Here is a 20,553-nt window from a genome sequence, read left to right as displayed (position 1 = left end):
GGAGAACAAGTATTTGATACACTGCCGATTTTGCAGGTTTTCCTACTTACAAAGCATGTAGAGGTCTGTAATTTTTATCATAGGTACACTTCAACTATGAGAGACGGAATCTAAAACAAAAATCCAGAAAATCACATTGTATGATTTTTAAGTAATTAATTTGCATTTTATTGCATGACATAAGTATTTGATACATCAGAAAAGCAGAACTTAATATTTGGTACAGAAACCTTTGTTTGCAATTACAGAGATCATACGTTTCCTGTAGTTCTTGACTAGGTTTGCACACACTGCAGCAGGGATTTTGGCCCACTCCTCCCTACAGATCTTCTCCAGATCCTTCAGGTTTCGGGGCTGTCGCTGGGCAATACGGAGTTTCAGCTCCCTCCAAAGATTTTCTATTGGGTTCAGGTCTGGAGACTGGCTAGGCCACTCCAGGACCTTGAGATGCTTCTTATGGAGCCACTCCTTAGTTGCCATGGCTGTGTGCTTTGTGTCGTTGTCATGCTGGAAGACCCAGCCACGACCCATCTTCAATGCTCTTACTGAGGGAAGGAGGTTGTTGGCCAAGATCTCGCGATACATGGCCCCATCCATCCTCCCCTCAATACGGTGCAGTCGTCCTGTCCCCTTTGCAGAAAAGCATCCCCAAAGAATGTTTCCACCTCCATGCTTCACGGTTGGGATGCTGTTCTTGGGGTTGTACTCATACTTCTTCTTCCTCCAAACACGGCGAGTGGAGTTAGACCAAAAAGCTCTATTTTTGTCTCATCAGACCACATGACCTTCTCCCATTCCTCCTCTGGATCATCCAGATGGTCATTGGCAAACTTCAGACAGGCCTGGACATGCACTGGCTTAAGCAGGGGGACCTTGCGTGCGCTGCAGGATTTTAATCCATGACGGCGTAGTGTGTTACTAATGGTTTTCTTTGAGACTGTGGTCCCAGCTCTCTTCAGGTCATTGACCAGGTCCTGCCGTGTAGTTCTGGGCTGATCCCTCACCTTCCTCATGATCATTGATGCCCCACGAGGTGAAATCTTGCATGGAGCCCCAGACCGAGGGTGATTGACCGTCATCTTGAACTTCTTCCATTTTCTAATAATTGCGCCAACAGTTGTTTCCTTCTCACCAAGCTGCTTGCCTATTGTCCTGTAGCCCATCCCAGCCTTGTGCAGGTCTACAATTTTATCCCTGATGTCCTTACACAGCTCTCTGGTCTTGGCCATTGTGGAGAGGTTGGAATCTGTTTGATTGAGTGTGTGGACAGGTGTCTTTTATACAGGTAACGAGTTCAAACAGGTGCAGTTAATACAGGTAATGAGTGGAGAACAGGAGGGCTTCTTAAAGAAAAACTAACAGGTCTGTGAGAGCCGGAATTCTTACTGGTTGGTAGGTGATCAAATACTTATGTCATGCAATAAAATGCAAATTAATTATTTAAAAATCATACAATGTGATTTTCTGGATTTTTGTTTTAGATTCCGTCTCTCACAGTTGAAGTGTACCTATGATAAAAATTACAGACCTCTACATGCTTTGTAAGTAGGAAAACCTGCAAAATCGGCAGTGTATCAAATACTTGTTCTCCCCACTGTAGTTAGTAGCTGTAATTGAATTACAATAAATCTTAAAATGAATGGATTCCTAAACCAGTATGAAAGAGAATTAAAGGACACACTACTTCAACTTCAGAAATACATGGCATTACAGTATCTGGCAATGCATGGAATTGTAGTGGAGGTGACACTAAACTATGATTTTCTCATTGGTCCCACCATTTTATAAAACACTAAGATGCTAGTAGAGGGGGTGTTTATGTGTGCTTATTCTGTAAAGCAGTCTTATTAGCTCGCAGTGTGAATATGCTTTGTCACAATGGCATGCAAGTGTATGTTTTATATTTGAAACTCTACAGAAAAAGCCTTTGCTGACCTTGATAGATAATACAACACAGAGATGGAATGATGTATTATCTTTCAATCTTGTCTCTGTTATTGGTTTAGAAAACTTGGTTGACCGGCATTGACAGTATACTGCTAAAGCAACACATTAGAGGCCTGTAACTTGTAAATTACATTTACATTTAAGTCATTTAGCAGACGCTCTTATCCAGAGCGACTTACAAATTGGTGCATTCACCTTATGATATCCAGTGGAACAACCACTTTACAATAGTGCATCTAACTCTTTTAAGGGGGGGGGGGGGGTTAGAAGGATTACTTTATCCTATCCTAGGTATTCCTTAAAGAGGTGGGGTTTCAGGTGTCTCCGGAAGGTGGTGATTGACTCCGCTGACCTGGCGTCGTGAGGGAGTTTGTTCCACCATTGGGGTGCCAGAGCAGCGAACAGTTTTGACTGGGCTGAGCGGGAACTGTACTTCCTCAGAGGTAGGGAGGCGAGCAGGCCAGAGGTGGATGAACGCAGTGCCCTTGTTTGGGTGTAGGGCCTGATCAGAGCCTGAAGGTACGGAGGTGCCGTTCCCCTCACAGCTCCGTAGGCAAGCACCATGGTCTTGTAGCGGATGCGAGCTTCAACTGGAAGCCAGTGGAGAGAGCGGAGGAGCGGGGTGACGTGAGAGAACTTGGGAAAGTTGAACACCAGACGGGCTGCGGCGTTCTGGATGAGTTGTAGGGGTTTAATGGCACAGGCAGGGAGCCCAGCCAACAGCGAGTTGCAGTAATCCAGACGGGAGATGACAAGTGCCTGGATTAGGACCTGCGCCGCTTCCTGCGTGAGGCAGGGTCGTACTCTGCGAATGTTGTAGAGCATGAACCTACAGGAACGGGTCACCGCCTTGATGTTAGTTGAGAACGACAGGGTGTTGTCCAGGATCACGCCAAGGTTCTTAGCACTCTGGGAGGAGGACACAATGGAGTTGTCAACCGTGATGGCGAGATCATGGAACGGGCAGTCCTTCCCCGGGAGGAAGAGCAGCTCCGTCTTGCCGAGGTTCAGCTTGAGGTGGTGATCCGTCATCCACACTGATATGTCTGCCAGACATGCAGAGATGCGATTCACCACCTGGTTATCAGAGGGGGGAAAGGAGAAGATTAATTGTGTGTCGTCTGCATAGCAATGATAGGAGAGACCATGTGAGGATATGACAGAGCCAAGTGACTTGGTGTATAGCGAGAATAGGAGAGGGCCTAGAACAGAGCCCTGGGGGACACCAGTGGTGAGAGCACGTGGTGCGGAGACAGATTCTCGCCACGCCACCTGGTAGGAGCGACCTGTCAGGTAGGACGCAATCCAAGCGTGGGCCGCGCCGGAGATGCCCAGCTCGGAGAGGGTGGAGAGGAGGATCTGATGGTTCACAGTATCAAAGGCAGCCGATAGGTCTAGAAGGATGAGAGCAGAGGAGAGAGAGTTAGCTTTAGCAGTGCGGAGCGCCTCCGTGACACAGAGAAGAGCAGTCTCAGTTGAATGACTAGTCTTGAAACCTGACTGATTTGGATCAAGAAGGTCATTCTGAGAGAGATAGCAGGAGAGCTGGCCAAGGACGGCACGTTCAAGAGTTTTGGAGAGAAAAGAAAGAAGGGATACTGGTCTGTAGTTGTTGACATCGGAGGGATCGAGTGTAGGTTTTTTCAGAAGGGGTGCAACTCTCGCTCTCTTGAAGACGGAAGGGACGTAGCCAGCGGTCAAGGATGAGTTGATGAGCGAGGTGAGGTAAGGGAGAAGGTCTCCGGAAATGGTCTGGAGAAGAGAGGAGGGGATAGGGTCAAGCGGGCAGGTTGTTGGGCGGCCGGCCATCACAAGACGCGAGATTTCATCTGGAGAGAGAGGGGAGAAAGAGGTCAAAGCACAGGGTAGGGCAGTGTGAGCAGAACCAGCGGTGTCGTTTGACATAGCAAACGAGGATCGGATGTCGTCGACCTTCTTTTCAAAATGGTTGACGAAGTCATCAGCAGAGAGGGAGGAGGGGGGAGGAGGGGGAGGAGGATTCAGGAGGGAGGAGAAGGTGGCAAAGAGCTTCCTAGGGTTAGAGGCAGATGCTTGGAATTTAGAGTGGTAGAAATTGGCTTTAGCAGCAGAGACAGAAGAGGAGAATGTAGAGAGGAGGGAGTGAAAGGATGCCAGGTCCGCAGGGAGGCGAGTTTTCCTCCATTTCCGCTCGGCTGCCCGGAGCCCTGTTCTGTGAGCTCGCAATGAGTCGTCGAGCCACGGAGCAGGAGGGGAGGACCGAGCCGGCCTGGAGGATAGGGGACATAGAGAGTCAAAGGATGCAGAAAGGGAGGAGAGGAGGGTTGAGGAGGCAGAATCAGGAGATAGGTTGGAGAAGGTTTGAGCAGAGGGAAGAGATGATAGGATGGAAGAGGAGAGAGTAGCGGGGGAGAGAGAGCGAAGGTTGGGACGGCGCGATACCATCCGAGTAGGGGCAGTGTGGGAAGTGTTAGATGAGAGCGAGAGGGAAAAGGATACAAGGTAGTGGTCGGAGACTTGGAGGGGAGTTGCAATGAGATTAGTGGAAGAACAGCATCTAGTAAAGATGAGGTCAAGCGTATTGCCTGCCTTGTGAGTAGGGAGGGAAGGTGAGAGGGTGAGGTCAAAAGAGGAGAGGAGTGGAAAGAAGGAGGCAGAGAGGAATGAGTCAAAGGTAGACGTGGGGAGGTTAAAGTCACCCAGAACTGTGAGAGGTGAGCCATCCTCAGGAAAGGAACTTATCAGGGCGTCAAGCTCATTGATGAACTCTCCAAGGGAACCTGGAGGGCGATAAATGATAAGGATGTTAAGCTTGAAAGGGCTGGTAACTGTGACAGCATGGAATTCAAAGGAGGCGATAGACAGATGGGTCAGGGGAGAAAGAGAGAATGTCCACTTGGGAGAGATGAGGATCCCAGTGCCACCACCCCGCTGACCAGAAGCTCTCGGGGTGTGCGAGAACACGTGGGCAGACGAGGAGAGAGCAGTAGGAGTAGCAGTGTTATCAGTGGTAATCCATGTTTCCGTCAGTGCCAAGAAGTCGAGGGACTGGAGGGAAGCATAGGCTGAGATGAACTCTGCCTTGTTGGCCGCAGATCGGCAGTTCCAGAGGCTGCCTGAGACCTGGAACTCCACGTGGGTCGTGCGCGCTGGGACCACCAGGTTAGAGTAGCAGCGGCCACGCGGTGTGAAGCGTTTGTATGGTCTGTGCAGAGAGGAGAGAACAGGGATAGACAGACACATAGTTGACAGGCTACAGAAGAGGCTACGCTAATGCAAAGGAGATTGGAATGACAAGTGGACTACACGTCTCGAATGTTCAGAAAGTTAAGCTTACGTTGCAAAAAATCTTATTGACTAAAATGATATAGTACTGCTGGCTGGTGAAATAGGCTAGCTAGCAGTGGCTGCGTTGTTGACTTTGTTTGAAAGTGTAGCTGGCTAGGTAACCTCTAACTGGCTAGGTAACCTCGACAATTACTCTAGACTACACAATTATCTTGGATACAAAGACGGCTATGTAGCCAGCTAAGATCAAACAAATCAAACTGTTGTACTGTAATGAAATGAAATGTAATACTACCTGTGGAGCAAAGCGGAATGCAACTACTCGCTCCAACCCGGAAGTGCGTATCGTAGAGGGAGAGGCAATAGAAGTGTTGTTTCTTGTATTATTGTCTTTTGTGTCTTTAGAGGACTGCTTCACCTTAATGTCCCCTTTCCCTTTTCTTCTGTCCTTATTTTGTCCCACTTTGTCCCTTCTTTGTCCCTTCTTCTCTTCTGCCAACTAGACACTCCTTGTTAGCTAGCTAGCTTCTTCCAGGAATGTCCCTAGCAACTGCCTAGCAACAGGTAAACAACTTAGCTAGCTAAGAAAACGGTATAATTTTATGAAAAATTGTTACTTTTTCAAAAGCCTTTCTTCTTTGTTTGCTGCTTGTTTGGTCTCCTATTCAGTTTGCAGTTTTCTTTTGATTTTTTTCGATGTACTTTACTCTAAAAAAACATTTAAATTTCAATATTTGTAGGAGCTCATCTTTTCAGCTGCTGCTGCTTAATTTGGAACTCCGTAAATGTTCTCCATTGTTGTTCTGAAAGCTTGATTATACTGTTTACTGTCAGCCTTGTCTTCTGTAATGCATTGTAAACTCTACAAAAAGTGCCTTTGCTGTCCTTGATCGATAATCATGACAATATAGCTTGTAAATAATCCACCTTTTTTGCTGAAACTAGTTAATAGGCCTTTACTGTATACTGCTAACCTTGCTAGATCAAGAAGCACATATCGGCCTACAACTTGTAAATATTTTTCTCCATTGCTGTTCAGAAAGTGTGATTATACTGTGTCCTAGTAGCCTGGTTAATCATCACAATTGTAAATATATGAGATTTATTTTCACACAAAAAAACATTCAGCTTTTGTTGTTGTTGAGTGTGTATTCATTTCAAGACCATATTTGGTTAGTAGAGACCCTGCTGAGTATTTCCCACCTCACTTTAGCTAGGACAGGTACTAAAGTGTTATCTCTACAAGCCAATATGCATCTCATGTAGTCTATTACAGTGTATTGAATGAAGTAAGTAGCGTAAGGAGTCACCATCACTCTTTATTAAATCGATTGTCCAGCACCAGAGACCCATTTAAGTTTTGGAGACTATTGAGTAATTCCAATAACATATATTTGTATTTTATTAAGTGTATTTCTTTAAATATAGCCTACACAATAGCTTTCAACATACCAGTATTTGTGTAAACTTTTAAAATAAATGCTGGTATAAATAATACAATGTTAAGAATAAAGTACGTACCATTATCCATACATTTTTTCAAAGGTGGTTGCAATGCTGTGAAAACAAGATGTACTTTTTAAGTCATTTAGCAGACGCTCTTATCCAGAGCGACTTACAAATTGGAAAGTTCATACATATTCATCCTGGTCCCCCCGTGGGGAATGAACCCACAACCCTGGCGTTGCAAGCGCCATGCTCTACCAACTGAGCCACACGGGACCATGTACTTCACTAGAGCAACAAAAATTATAAATAAATAAATAATCGATATGCCCAAAGTTTAGCATGTCTTTTGCAGGACGACTCTTATTTTGATTTTTTTTATATGCCAACATAATATCCTGCTGCTAGGAGAACGATAATCAAGGAGTGGACCGGTTATGCTTCCTTCCTTCGTTTAACAAATTTAAACTACCCTTATCACGGCTGTTAGTGTTAGTCACACATATCAGAAGTCAAGCTAGATACATGCTTACCATTACTATTAGGCCTTTTAAAGGAAGTCAAGGTCACCTAAATAAGGCTAGGAGTAATCCATGGAAAAGCTTGTCACTTCAAAGCTCTGGTCACTTTCATGACATACAGTGCATTGGGAAAGTTTTCAGACCCCTTGACTTTTTCCACATTTTGTTATGTTACAGCCTCACTCAAAAATGTATTAAATTGTCCCGTCCCCGCCAAAAAACGAATGGAAATATTACATTTACATGTATTCAGACCCTTTACTCTACTTTGTTGAAGCACCTTTGGCAGCCATTACAGCCTCAAGTCTTCCTGGGTATGAAGCTACAAGCTTGGCACACCTGTATTTGGGGAGTTTCTCCCATTTTTCTCTACAGATCCTCTCAAGCTCTGTCAGGTTGGATGTGGAGCGTTGCTGCACAGCTATTTTCAGGTCTCTCCAGAGATGTTCCATTGGGTTCAAGTCCGGGCTCTGACTGGGCCACTCAAGGACATCCAGAGACTTGTCCCGAAGCCACTCCTGCGTTGTCTTAGCTGTGTGCGTAGAGTCGTTGTCCTTTTGGAAAGTGAACCTTCGCCCCAGTCTGAGGTCCTGAGCACTCTGGAGCAAGTTTACATCAAGGATCTCTCTGTACTTTACTCAGTTCATCTATCCCTCAATCCTGACTAGTCTCCCAGTCCCTGCCGCTGAAAAACATCCCCACAGCATGATGCTGCCACCACCACCATGCTTCACCGTAGGGATGGTGCCAGGTTCCCTTCAGATATGACTCTTGGCATTCAGTCCAAAGAGCTCAATCTTGGTTTCATCAGATCAGAGAATCTTGTTTCTCATGGTCTGAGTCCTTTAGGTGTCTTTTGGAAAAAAGACGGGCTGTCATGTGCCTTTAACTGATGAGTGGCATCTGGCCAATCTACCATAAAGGCCTGATTGGTGGAGTGCTGTAGAGATGGTTGTCTTTCTGGAAGGTTCTCGGACTCTGGAGCTCTGTCAGAGTGGCCATCGGGTTCTTGGACACCTCCCTATTGCTCAGTTTGGCTGGGCAGCCAGCTCGAGGAAGAGTCTTGGTGGTTCCAAACTTCTTCCATTTAAGAATGAGGGAGGCCACTGTGTTCTTGGGGACCTTCAATGCTGCAGAAATGTGTTGGTACCCTTCCCCAGATCTGTACCTCGATACAATCCTGTCTCGGAGCTCTACAGACAACTCTTTCGAACTCATGGCTTGGTTTTTGCTCTGACATGCACTGTCAACTGTGGGACTTTATATAGACAGGTCCAATCAATTGAATTTACCACAGGTGTACACTCACATTGTAGAAACAGCTCAAAGATGATCAATGGAAACAGGATGCACCTGAGCTCAATTTCACGTCTCATAGCAAAGGGTCTGAATACTTATGTAAATAAGGTATTTCAGTTTTTTATTATTATGTGCAAACAGTTCTAAAAACCAGTTTTCGCTTTGTCATTATGGGGTATTGTGTGTAGATTGATGAAGAGTAGAGTATCAGAAGAGTATCAGAGACTGTGTTAACTGCTCCATCTAGTGGCACATTTGAGGGGCAAGCAAGCAGCACCCTAAATAAATATCAGCTGAATTGTCCTATACTACTACCCAGTGTTGCAAAAAGGCAATTCATTGTTACATTTCATACAATCGTATTTTATTTCATATAGAGACAGAGAAATATCTGAAACTAAATAGGAGTCTGCGCAACGGTCACAGTACAAAGAGAAACACATCATTAGTGGAAATCTGAGGAACCTGTCTGGTGCACGGAAAATCTGTGAAAATCAAGCTTCGAGTCACCTTCCCCAACAAATTAAACAGAACGGCATCAGAACCAATCCTTCAGCCACCTTCCCCAACAAATTAAACAGAACTGCATCAGAACCAATCCTTCAGCCACCTTCCCCAACAAATTAAACAGAACTGCATCAGAACCAATCCTTCAGCCACCTTCACCAACAAATTAAACAGAACTGCATCCGTATTGGCATCATTCACCACACCTTAACATTTCAAACCTCATTAATAAGGTATTTGATTTAAAGACTCAAGAGTGCAGATCTTATCTTAACTAACATTCAGAGACGTGACACAGATAGTGGGAAAAAAGGAGAAACTAGAAGGAAACAAAGAGCAAGAGATTTCGACAAGATGTTCCCTGGGGAGAAGAGAGCCTGTCAAGACTGCATCAGTGGCTGTATTGCTCCGTCATTGTCAAAAGCTGCTGAACTTTGTCAGGCCAAAACCATCCAGAAATGACAGGAAACCACTGTGTACAACATCTAGTCCTCTACCTCTCCCTGTTACACACTCATTCGGATAAAAAGAAACCAAATAAAACTGTCTGGCCAGAAAAACTAAAGATTCTGACAGAACTCAAATCAAGAGTATGAACAAAAAGGAAGATAGACCCACACACCGTCAATCTATTATGGCCATGGTTCCCCTTCGAGTAATCCAACTCCGACTTCCGAGCAAAAGTAAACAACTCAAAACAGGAACCACATCATCATCATCCAGAGCAACTTGTCCAATTATCAGGTGTCCCATAAATGTTGGAAACATTTGAAAACAGAAGATCTAGCAGTGGTAAAATAGCTGGGGGGTAAACCTAGACCTACAGTTGAGGCCAAATATATTGTCACTCTTCTAAAATAAGTTGAAATAGAAAAAAAAAGTTTGGTCTCCACACATTGTTATTGGATTTTCCACATTGCAGAACCAGTTACATTTTTTGTAAACTTAAGTTTACAATTTTCATTTAGAAAATAAAGACAAATGGCATGAACAAAATGATTGGCACCCAGGATCTAGTCAAGATGCATTTCAACAAATGCTTCTTGTAGCCATCAATAAGCTCTCTGTACCTTTTCCACTGGCAATTTGGCCCACTCTTCAGCAACAAACTGCTCTTATTCTTCAATGTTTGAGAAGTGCCCTCTCTCACCATAGATGGATCATCACACATGTGATTCAGATCTGGACCCTTCACTGGCTATTAGAACAGTCCAGGGTGCTTTTTATGCGTGCTTGTGGTTGTTGTCCTACTGGAAGATCCACAACCTTCGACAAAGACACTGGGTTGAACATTGCACTCCAAAACACCTTGATAATCTGCAGATTTCCTGATGTCCTGCACACATTCAAGGTCTGCACTACCAGAGGCAGCAAAGCAGCCCTACAGCATTATCAAACCTCCCCCATGGTTGATTGTAGGGAGGGTGTTATTTTCTTTGAATGCTTCATTTGGTTGTTGGGTAACATAGGAAGACCCCACTGCTGGAGACAAAAAAGCCTGTTTGAACTCTTCAAAAACCCACCTAAACAAGCCTAAATCATGGGGAAAAGGTTCTGTGGACAAATGAATCAAAATCGGAGCTCATTGGCAATACAGATCTGTGTTCACTGACAAATTATTTATTATTTCAATGAAAATAACATCCTCCCTACAATCAATGATGAGGGAGGTTTGATAATGCTGTGGGGTTGCTTGAAATTAGAAGATTATCAGGTGTTTTGTAGTCCGGTGTTCAACCCAGTGTCCAAAAAATGTGTCTCCACTGAAGGTTGTGGGTCTTCCAGCAGGACAACAACCCCACACACATCAAAAAGCATCCAGGAATGGTTAAGAAGAGATGCTGGACTGTTCTGAAGTGGCCAGCGAAGTCACATCAGAAACCTATTGGCGAGATCTGAAAACCGCAGTTGGTGGACGGCCCCCCTGAAATAGTGAAGAACTATAGAAGTATGCTGCTGAAAACTGGGCCGAATTGTCAGCAGAAAGGTGCAGCAAGCTCATTGATGACAAGATTCTTTAATCTGCAGTTATCTTGGCCAAAGGTTGCCAATCATTTTGTCCGCGTCATTGGTCTTTACTTTCTAAATTAAAATTATAAACAAGCTAAATTGGTTCTGCAATGTCGAAAATCCAATGTGTGGTTACTGTTTATTTTTAATTTCAACTTATTTTTTAGAAGAAATAGGGAATTATTTAAGAAAAGTGCAAGTGTGCCAATATATATTTGGCCATAACTGTATTTCAGTCTTTCAGTGATGGTGAAGAGAGAAAAGATGTCAAAGACATTGAAGACTAAACACCAATCAGCACAAAAGGATGACCTAGAAAACCACTGAGAATCTGCATCCGTCTGCTGAAAGCTTGCTCTGGTACAATAGCAACACACAGCAACAGATGGAGAGTTTGCCAAGAGTCTCTGCTCCAGTCGTAGCGTCTCAGACACAAGGTCTGGGAGTCAGACGAGCAGCAGGTGTGGAGCAGGCGTCTCGGGTCAAAAGAGCTGTAATTAAAAAAACATTTTGTACAACCATTCAATAGTTTATTCAGGAGAGACGTGACAAACTAGGGAGAGTCCAATGTGTTTGTACATTGCATTAATGTTTCAATGGACATATGCGGGTGGGGCCAGGAGAGCAATCTGTGTACAACTTCGGAGAGTCAGAGCGAAAAACTGATAAGCCTGACAATGTGTCAAAAACTGCTAGAGCTTGTGTGTGTGTGGGTGGGTGTAGTCAATGTAGTGTGTGTGCTATTCAAAACTTAGTATGGCTGAGTGTGTATCAGTGTGTCTGTTATGAGCTGGAGGGGGCGTCCTCAAAGCTGATGATGCTGGACTCCTGTCCCGTGGTGTTCTGGGAACCAGTAGACCCCCCTGCTGGCGAGGTTCTCTCATGTCCAGAGAGCAGCGGGGTGTCGGCCCGAACCTCGTCCTCATCGTCGTCCTCTTCGTTGTCCATGCTCGGCCAGGCCGACTGGTCCTCCACCTTCTTCAGTCGCTCGTTCAGGGCCTTCAGCGCCAACTGCCTGTAAGACGATCAGACAGAGTCCGTTCTAAAATAAACAGTGTCTGCCCATTACCAAGCAAGGCCGAGCAAATGTTTGCATTACATCATGGCATAGCAGGTGTCTCGGAGTCCCTTTCAAACAGCCACTGATCCTCTCCAGGTGCAGAGCGAGGTGATATGTAGGCCTAACTGCCATCTACGTAACTGAGGACAAATAGTGTATGCATGGCAGCTTGCAAGTGTGTCAGCCACATAATGAAGGTAAACAAATATTGGGCTGTGTGCTGTAATGGATCCCTGTGTGTGTGTGTTTATTTGGGCCTCTACAGCACTCACCTCCTCCTCTCTGTGTCCTGGGGATCCGCCCCCGGCAGACTGATGGTGATGGAGGAAGGTGCCCCGACGTCGTAACGCTTCACCATCTTCCTGCACACCTTGATCTTCACCAGGGCTGCGTGCACCAGGCCAGCCAGCAGCCCCACCACTGGCTGCACCACTTCAGGGAAGAAGGAGGCAAAGGCAAAGTGGTCTGACATGTCCCCGCGGCCCCGGCTGTGCCTCTGGTAGAAGCGCAGGTAGACCCAGCCTGCCAGGGCGCCAAAGCTGTAGGCCGCCAGTGGGGCGGCATTCTCCAGCAGGCCAGACAGGCGTAGCAGGGCCAGGCAGAGGAGGACCAGCGCTGGGGACGCTTTGAGCCTCACCTGTGGAACCCGCAGCACAGTTGTGTCCCCCATGGTCTGCTTGAGGGCCACCAACACCCCCCCGAGGAAAGCTGGTGCCCCATGGATACGCACAGAAAACAAGTAGTCCAGGTCAAAGGTGGCGACGTACGTGAGCAAGTAGGAGAGGCCTGCCAGGAGGCCTGCAGAGATGTTGACCACGGCAAAAAAGATTAGCAGCTCCAAGGCGCCCCACAGAGGCTCCAACAGCCGGCCACAGGCCATGACAGTCCCAACATTGGCCACCAATCCCCACACATGCTGCTCCACCACGGCATGGGTCACCAGGGTCCAGATCCAGAAGTTAGGGGGGAAGAGGTAGCCAGGCGTCACACCCAGGGCGTATGGAGTGTCAACTGCCCATGAGAGCAGATACAGAAGTAGCACTATGGCACTTATGGACTTCACCACAACGCTAGTGTTGGTTAATGCACCCAAGAAGTGCTGTCGTGCAACTGGCAGATAGCGATTCATTGTGTCGTTTGTCAGTCTCGCGCAAGGGCCGATCAGTAAGTTTGTATGACCTGCAGCTGCTCACGTGTTGGCCGTTAATCAGCAGTGCCAAGAAGAACAAACGTAATCTGTTGATACAGACAACATCCACTCTCGACAGTGATGCTTCATAGGGGAAAGAATCTGACTGATCAATGCTAATGGAAGGTTTAAATTAACCTTTAATGGTATTGCTGTTCAAAAACACTTGATGGGGAAACTTTCATACCTCGCTATAACCCTTTATAGTTCCTGAACTGAAGCGACCTTACTAGTGTGATTAGATATTAAGAGTAGGTAACTGGGCTAATTTACTAAACTAACAGATGTAGCAACCTGTGAATTACTCTCAATTGACACCAAACGGTGTCATACTCGAAGCTTACATACATCACAAATATTAAATAGTTACTGTACTTTAGAAATCATACCAAGAACTTCAACCAACTAGCTAGCTGGGTAAATAAATATGTCTGCATTAGCTTGCTGGCTAGCAAGCACTGGAATAAGTAGCTAATAAGCTAAGTTAGCTAGCTTGTTATTGCTAAATTACTATTAAATGGCTCGGGAAAGGTCTGACCGTTTGTTAAGATGTTTTATATCCACCATTCGAATTCATAAGCCGACCAGTCAACATTTGATTAATCGGTTTGAGTTGTATAACTCCAAAAACGATAACAATTAGCACCAGCGCCTCTTGTTTTCCTCGGCCCGGGAGTCACCGCTAGCTAGCTACAGTAGCTCGAGTTTTTCCTGTAACGTTAGTTAGCAGTAGCTACAGGCCTTCAAAACAATGTTGTCGAGGTGATCAAAAATCGGAGATTCACGCGAAATTCATTAAGTCTTCACAATGTCAGAGAGCCTATTCGGTTACGTCAACGTTATTCCGATATAAAATCACAGATTACTGGCAATCCAGCATTTCACACACTGACCAAAAAACTGAGCCTTGGGCTCACCGTCACCGTCACCAACACACGAAGCGTCAAGTCACGCCAGCGTGGTGCACTGGAGCACTATGGGAAACAGTTTTTTTTGTGTGACTTCATTATGGTGGGCCGCAAATAAATATTATTGGTGCATGCCAACACCTACTATATTGACTGTGTATCAGCCTACTATCATGTAGTATGAATTCATTACACTATGTCAAAAAATTGCCCTACCAACTAACCCTACACCCATTAACCTCATCACTATTCCACTACTTTGGCCCCATTTGATCCTACACCAGGCAAACAGCCTAGGAGGATGGGACACTATCGTTTAAATCACCTTGTAACTCTTCTACAGTAAACTCTCGTACACCCAAGTACTTCTCTCCAGCTGCCACCACAACATCTATCCTCTGTGATTTTCATTCCATTCCTGCGGTACAGTTGATCACCATGGCCATGAATGCCCCACAAAAACCTACTGAAGCACATGCTATTCCTACCTTTCTACTGATTTCAGAGGGGTTGTGTTAAATGCGGAAGACACATTTCAGTTGAATATATTCAGTTGGACAACTGACTCGGTATCCCCCTTTCCCTTTTATTGGCCTCGTCCCACTCACAGGGATCCTCTTAGGATCCCTCATCCTGGACCCATCTTCCTCTACTACTCTCTTCCCTGCCTCAGCATACTACACCCTCTGTCCTACTCTGATGCTGGCAACCTCAACCTGCCTTTCTCTCCCTGGACACCTCTGATCTCCAGCACCATGGGTACCCCTACAGTTAAACATACAACGTTTTCCACAGATACTACACATTCCTTTGTCTCAAGTCCTCCTGCACACTTCTCACATCTAGGATTCTCCCTCCTGCACACTGTTGCCACATGACCATAAGCTTGACACCTAAAACACCATAATGGGTTTGGGACAAAAGCTCTCGGGATAACTGATAACTGAGCGCACGCTCCTTCTGTATGGCAGAAATGCAAAAAAACGACACGATTCCACTTCAAGTCACTTTCACGACCCAACATTCCCCAACCTGACACCACATGTGGATCAGCCAGCAGGCAAGGATCCATTCTCTCCCAAAATCTCACTCCCACTGGGCCAAAATCATCTTTATCACCATTTGAATGAGGCTCAAACTCAGCGGTCCGCACCTGCCACCGCAGTTAATTCATCCTCACTCTCATCATGTTTAATTTCTTTCTGCAGCACTCGATATTTACTCATGTGTTCCACTTTCTTCTTTTTTTCCCTGCCCGTCTTCTGGTCGACCTCTATGGGTTCCCCTGACTCCATCTCCAAGTCTGACAACCATTCCGGCGTACCCGCCATCTTGTTCCACTCGCCAGATACCTGTTCACCCTCATTTAGCTCCACATGGTAGGGCAGCCTATAGATGGGTTAGCTGACAAGCCGAAGTCTGTGAGATGTTGTGATTTTGGATGGCCAGATAGCTACCAACAATGACAAGAAACTGCCATGTGGGGAAATGGGAATCATGATTTTAGGTGTTTTGACTGATTTCACGTCAATGCTAATATAGTTCAAATGCAGTAGCTAGCTAACCAACAGCTGTAATGATGTGTTTGAGAGACAAGTGCTCATTGTGCAAATGTATGCGTTTCCAATTAACATTGGAAACAAAATATTGTTTACATGTTGCCAACCCAGTTTGTTTTGCACCATAGTTTGTTGCTAAACAACCAATCCGTCTATGGGCCATGGATAGCTTTTTTACTTGGATTATGATCTGGGCTAGGCTGCTCTTCAGAGACTAGATTTATTTCAAATTTAGCACCATTTCGTGTCAACCCCCCATCCCCCATAGCAGTCAAGGGATGCTCTAGTCTAGGTGCCTGCCTGTCAGTCTCCAGCTCTTTATGCATAGCCTAATTCCCAACATTTATTTGCTTTGAGGATTCTCCTGCAATCTGTTTCTTGTGATAGGCCAATCCTTATTATCTTGTGTGTTTACATCATCCCTGGTCCATCTCTCCGCCCATCTGGAATACTTACCTCAAATATCATCACGATGTTGTTTTTTTTACCAGAGATCTTATTACATTTTAGGGATTCTATATGGAATTCTATAGATTTTTACTGGACTGGCTACAAATGGAGTGTTAGCTGTCTGAGTAGTGAGAAGCTAATCTGACTACTAAAACGTAAATGTATTCAAACTGACATGTTTGGAGATGGACAGCAGCACACTACCCTGTATTCCACTGCTGGCTTGCCTTTGAAGCTAAGCAGCATTGGTTGTGGTCAGTCCCTGGATGGGAGACCAGATGCTACTGGAAGTGGTGTTGGAGGCCCAGTTAGAGGCACTCTTTCCTCTGGTCTAAAAACAGAACTCAATGCCCCAGGACAGTGATTGGGGACCTTGCTCGGTGTATGCAGTCTTTTGGATGGGACGTTAAACAGGTGTCCTGACTCTCTGTGGTCACTAAAGATCCCATGGTACTTATTGTAAGAGTAGGGGTGTAAAACCTGGTGTCCTGGCTAAATTATAATCTGGCCCTCAAGGCCACATAACCATCCCCAGCTTCCATCTGGCTCATTCATCCCTCCTCTCCCCTGTAACTATTCCCCAGGTCACTTACCTGGTAAAATAAGGCTTTAAAAAAAATTGCGTGTTGAACACGCATTGATTAAAGAGACAGAAATGACTGGGATAACTGCGTACACATTCATTTTATTCAGTAATTAATTGCCATAAATATTACACTAAAGAATTCACATTTCTCAGGTGTAAAAAAAAAAAAGACAAAACTCTCTGCCAGCAGAACTCTATGAGAATCAAACATCACAGATAGAGAGAGAGCACAGCAAAATCTGATCTGAAATCAAACCAAGATAACGTGAATAGCTCACTGGCAGGAAATGCAGTGGATAATGGTTGGCTACCAAAAAAACATTTGAGGGACCTTTGACTGGCAAAGAACAATGGTGCGTTTGCACGTTGTCCTCTGAAGACAGGCATACAAATGGACACACCCGCAAACAACAACAAAAACAATGTGTAAAGTAAGCAGAGTTATAATGCTCTTGTCCACTTACAGTGATAAAAACACGAGACAAAGGCTGTTTTATCGAGACCCAGATGAGACATGCTTGGATCTGGGATGCCTCAGTGGAACTTTCCTTATGGAGAACAAGAGCCACAACACTGGACGCAATTGTACCGCTCGGATAGTGTTTCAAATGTCAATGTCAGCATTTTGGAATATTGATGCATCTCTGAATAACAGTTCTGCTTTTACAGAATAAAAAGACAAAACCACTGGTACTGTGAGATTAAATTGAGAGCGTGCGATGGTGGTGAGGGAGACAATTTGCATGAACCAAATCCCTGTGAACGCTCGACTTATGTAAAGGGTTGGTTTATGTAAAAGACCAAGGTTAGGCAACCCAAACAGAGTCTTCAATTTAAAACACACAAATATCCACGCATCTTGGTCATGTAAGAGGACCCATACTGGGACAGAAAACCATGGCAGTGTGACAGTCCCAGATCTCTGCCTGCATCTCCCATTCCCAAGCCGTTACAACTTTACATTATAGATCAGACGGCAACACAGAGCTACAACACCAAAGAGCGGTAAACACGTCAAGTGACATCCAGTCCACCGTGGCCAAGCTTCCTGGAAAAAGCAGACATCATGGAATTCCTTTTTACAATGTTAAGATACGTAAAAGCACTTGTTCCCAGATACAACTGAACAGAATCTGCTTGCATAGCTGATGATGAAAATCTAAGGCTTCTAAGTAATTTAAGATATCACTGGCGAAGTCGATGTACAGAACTTCAGTTTCATAGTCAAAACATGTAAACATTATCAACTTGAAGGCTGGCAGACAGCTCATTTTACCAACGCTGATGTAAACACTAAAAGCACGCACCAGACAACTATAAATTAATTCTACATACAAAACAGTAAACCTGTCTTCGTGTAAAGAGAACAGTTTTGATCGAACGTGTTTGTTTCAACTTTTTTTAATGCATTGTCATCTAGGCTGACAGCAATTCTCAATTTTGCCCTCTTCTTCTGATTTTAGGTCATGTCATCTGATGGATATGACTCTGGACAGGTCTCTAGACCAAATGCTCAGTCCCCTCCAAAAGTTAAGCGAAAGAGTTACTTATGTTCAGATAGTGCTTGAGAATCTGTGTGCGAGATAAGATATTAGTGTGCGATTAAACATTTGCGTTTTTAATCAAAGTAAATGAACTTGAAATGCCATTCAAAACAATTTTATTTACAAAAGACCTTAAAGCCATCCATTGTTACATGTCCATTCACAAATGATGTACTGTACAGGCTTTGCTAACCATGCTAGCACATACTTAGACTTCCTGTCATTGTGCCAACGCTAGTTAGCATTGGCTCGCAAAAACTACCTCTACCTTCCCGAAGTATCCCTTTTAACTAAATGGAATTTACTGGACAGTCAGTTGGTGGCTGACTGAATCGATTTATAAATAAATACTGAAATTCAAGTAGAAAGCTATGAAAAAGATCGGTTGGTAAAACAACTGAAAACATTGAAAACTGAGGGAACTAGCTTTCATTTGCCATTAGGATATATAGATTCAAATGAACATCTGGATGATATGAACAAACACACTGGGTGACATTTTCTCTCTGCTAATGAGTGGTTTGACCGCCCGTGACTGGTTGGTCCTGAAACTCACACACACTGAGTCAGATGTCTAATATCACATTTCTCAAGTCATGGAACACAATAATTGACGTGTTCCAGTAAATTAACATAAAAAAAATCCCCTTACAAACAAAAACAAACATTTAAAATAAGAATGAATAAATATGCACGGTCATAAATACATTAATTTGGTAAATTCAAACATTGAAAAAAGAAAAGTACATTAAGTATGGTATGAATGAAAAGAAGTCTGATGATACTAGGGTATCGTAATAAATGCAAGAATTGGAGTTTAAAGCTCTTGCTGAAGAGACTCAAGGCTAGGGACTTGGTGGAGGTGGTGGGCTGGCCTTCCCTCTTCCCAAAGTGGGTTGGATTGAGACAGTAAGTCTATGTAAGTAATGAGAGGGGCAGTAACAGTCAGAAGTAACGAAAATGAAAGTGCTGTTTAAACAGAACCAGGTCTCACACACCTGACACCCCCCCCCCCCCTTTACAATGAGCTCACAACAAAGTCTGTAATGTCATTCTGTGACCAAATTCGAAAGACACCCTCTTCTTTAGGCCAATAGCAGTTGGTGACATTCGGTCGCTTCAGAGAATGATCCTCCTGCTTTAAGTTTTTTTGGCACAGCTATTTTTGAATTTGCTCAAATTATTTTGGTTTGACAATGACCTCTTGAACCCTGTTTGTTTTTCAGTTGAAATCACGTATGCCAGAGATGAGACAAAGGAACAGACAACAAGCTTTCAAGCTATCCACCGAGACAGAGCGAGCCATTATGAGACAAGTTCACTACTCTAGAACACTTGGGTACCCAATGCAGAAACAGACAGGGAAGGAGACACACACAAAGGGGTCACAGGTCATATTTGCATCACTTAGAAAAGCTACAGTAAGACTATGGGTGAGATCCAGGTCCTAGGACCGCCCGTCTCGCTGTTTCTCTACTCCCACTAGGTAACATTCAGAGACCGAGGCAAGGCATTTTTAATTCACCGTCCCTTTGGACAGTTGGTGCTTCGCAAGAGCACAGTTTTCACATCATCACCTATGGACAGGCAATCAATTAGAAAAATGGAGAAGATGACATAAAACGTGGAAATCAGATCTTCCCAAAAGTGATGCCTGTCCCAAAGATCTGCGTTAAAGGCGTAAATAAGCGTACATTCTTTGAGTTGAAGGTTCTTACTTTGAAATTTTCACCCAACAAAGAGCCTAACTGTTTCTTTGACTTCAGTTTCGACTAGTCCATTTTCAGATTATCATCCAATTTCTCAAAAAAACTCAACACTTCTGTCCTGGCAGTTAATTCAAGAGCAAATCAAATTGATTTTGAAAACAGTTTTAGAGTAGGACTACCACATAAAATAATATTCAGTAGCAAATAATGACAATCAAGAACAATATCATCTAACAGATATTTTGTGCCAGACCATAATTACTACCAACTATGTCTCTCAATTTGATTTATTAACTCTAGGCTATTGTCAGTTAGTTATTAACCTAGTCTATCATCAACTGTTGGAAAAATGCAAAAAAAAGTTATAGAAGACAACCATGCGAATTAGTCAGTCTTCTGAACAAACAGTACACCCTGGTGGCGATTCAGGGTCACTGCAGGTTCAAACCCAGCCGTCGCTTCAGCGATTTGAATAAGGACAGGACAGAACATTTTGGAAGCCCCAAGTCCGTTTCCTTTTCATCTACGTTCTCTCTGGCGCTCAGTTCTTC

General features: G+C 44.4%; 1 protein-coding gene across 1 annotated transcript; it reads right to left on the bottom strand.

Annotated features, from left to right (window-relative positions):
• Positions 1–8,822: 8,822 nt before the first annotated feature.
• LOC139557040 (transmembrane protein 115-like) lies at positions 8,823–14,245 on the bottom strand. The gene is made up of 2 exons (XM_071371355.1): positions 12,330–14,245; positions 8,823–12,012 (listed from the first exon to the last, which is right to left on the bottom strand). The coding sequence occupies exons 1-2, from the start codon at positions 13,184–13,186 to the stop codon at positions 11,781–11,783; spliced, it is 1,089 nt and encodes a 362-aa protein (XP_071227456.1). The 5' UTR covers positions 13,187–14,245; the 3' UTR covers positions 8,823–11,780.
• Between the last annotated feature and the right edge of the window lie 6,308 nt (positions 14,246–20,553).

Source organism: Salvelinus alpinus, chromosome 28 (genome assembly GCF_045679555.1).
Source record: "Salvelinus alpinus chromosome 28, SLU_Salpinus.1, whole genome shotgun sequence".
Lineage (NCBI taxonomy): Eukaryota > Metazoa > Chordata > Actinopteri > Salmoniformes > Salmonidae > Salvelinus > Salvelinus alpinus.
Note: the sequence above shows the minus strand (reverse complement) of the source record. Positions and strands in the feature narration are given on the sequence as shown.

Coding starts and splice junctions, on each gene's coding strand:
- LOC139557040 (XM_071371355.1), bottom strand. CDS start 13,186: ATGAATCGCTATCTGCCAGTTGCACGACAGCACTTCTTGGGTGCATTA. Junction 12,013..12,329: donor CAGGACACAGAGAGGAGGAG/GTGAGTGCTGTA, acceptor ATCGTCTTACAG/GCAGTTGGCGCTGAAGGCCC.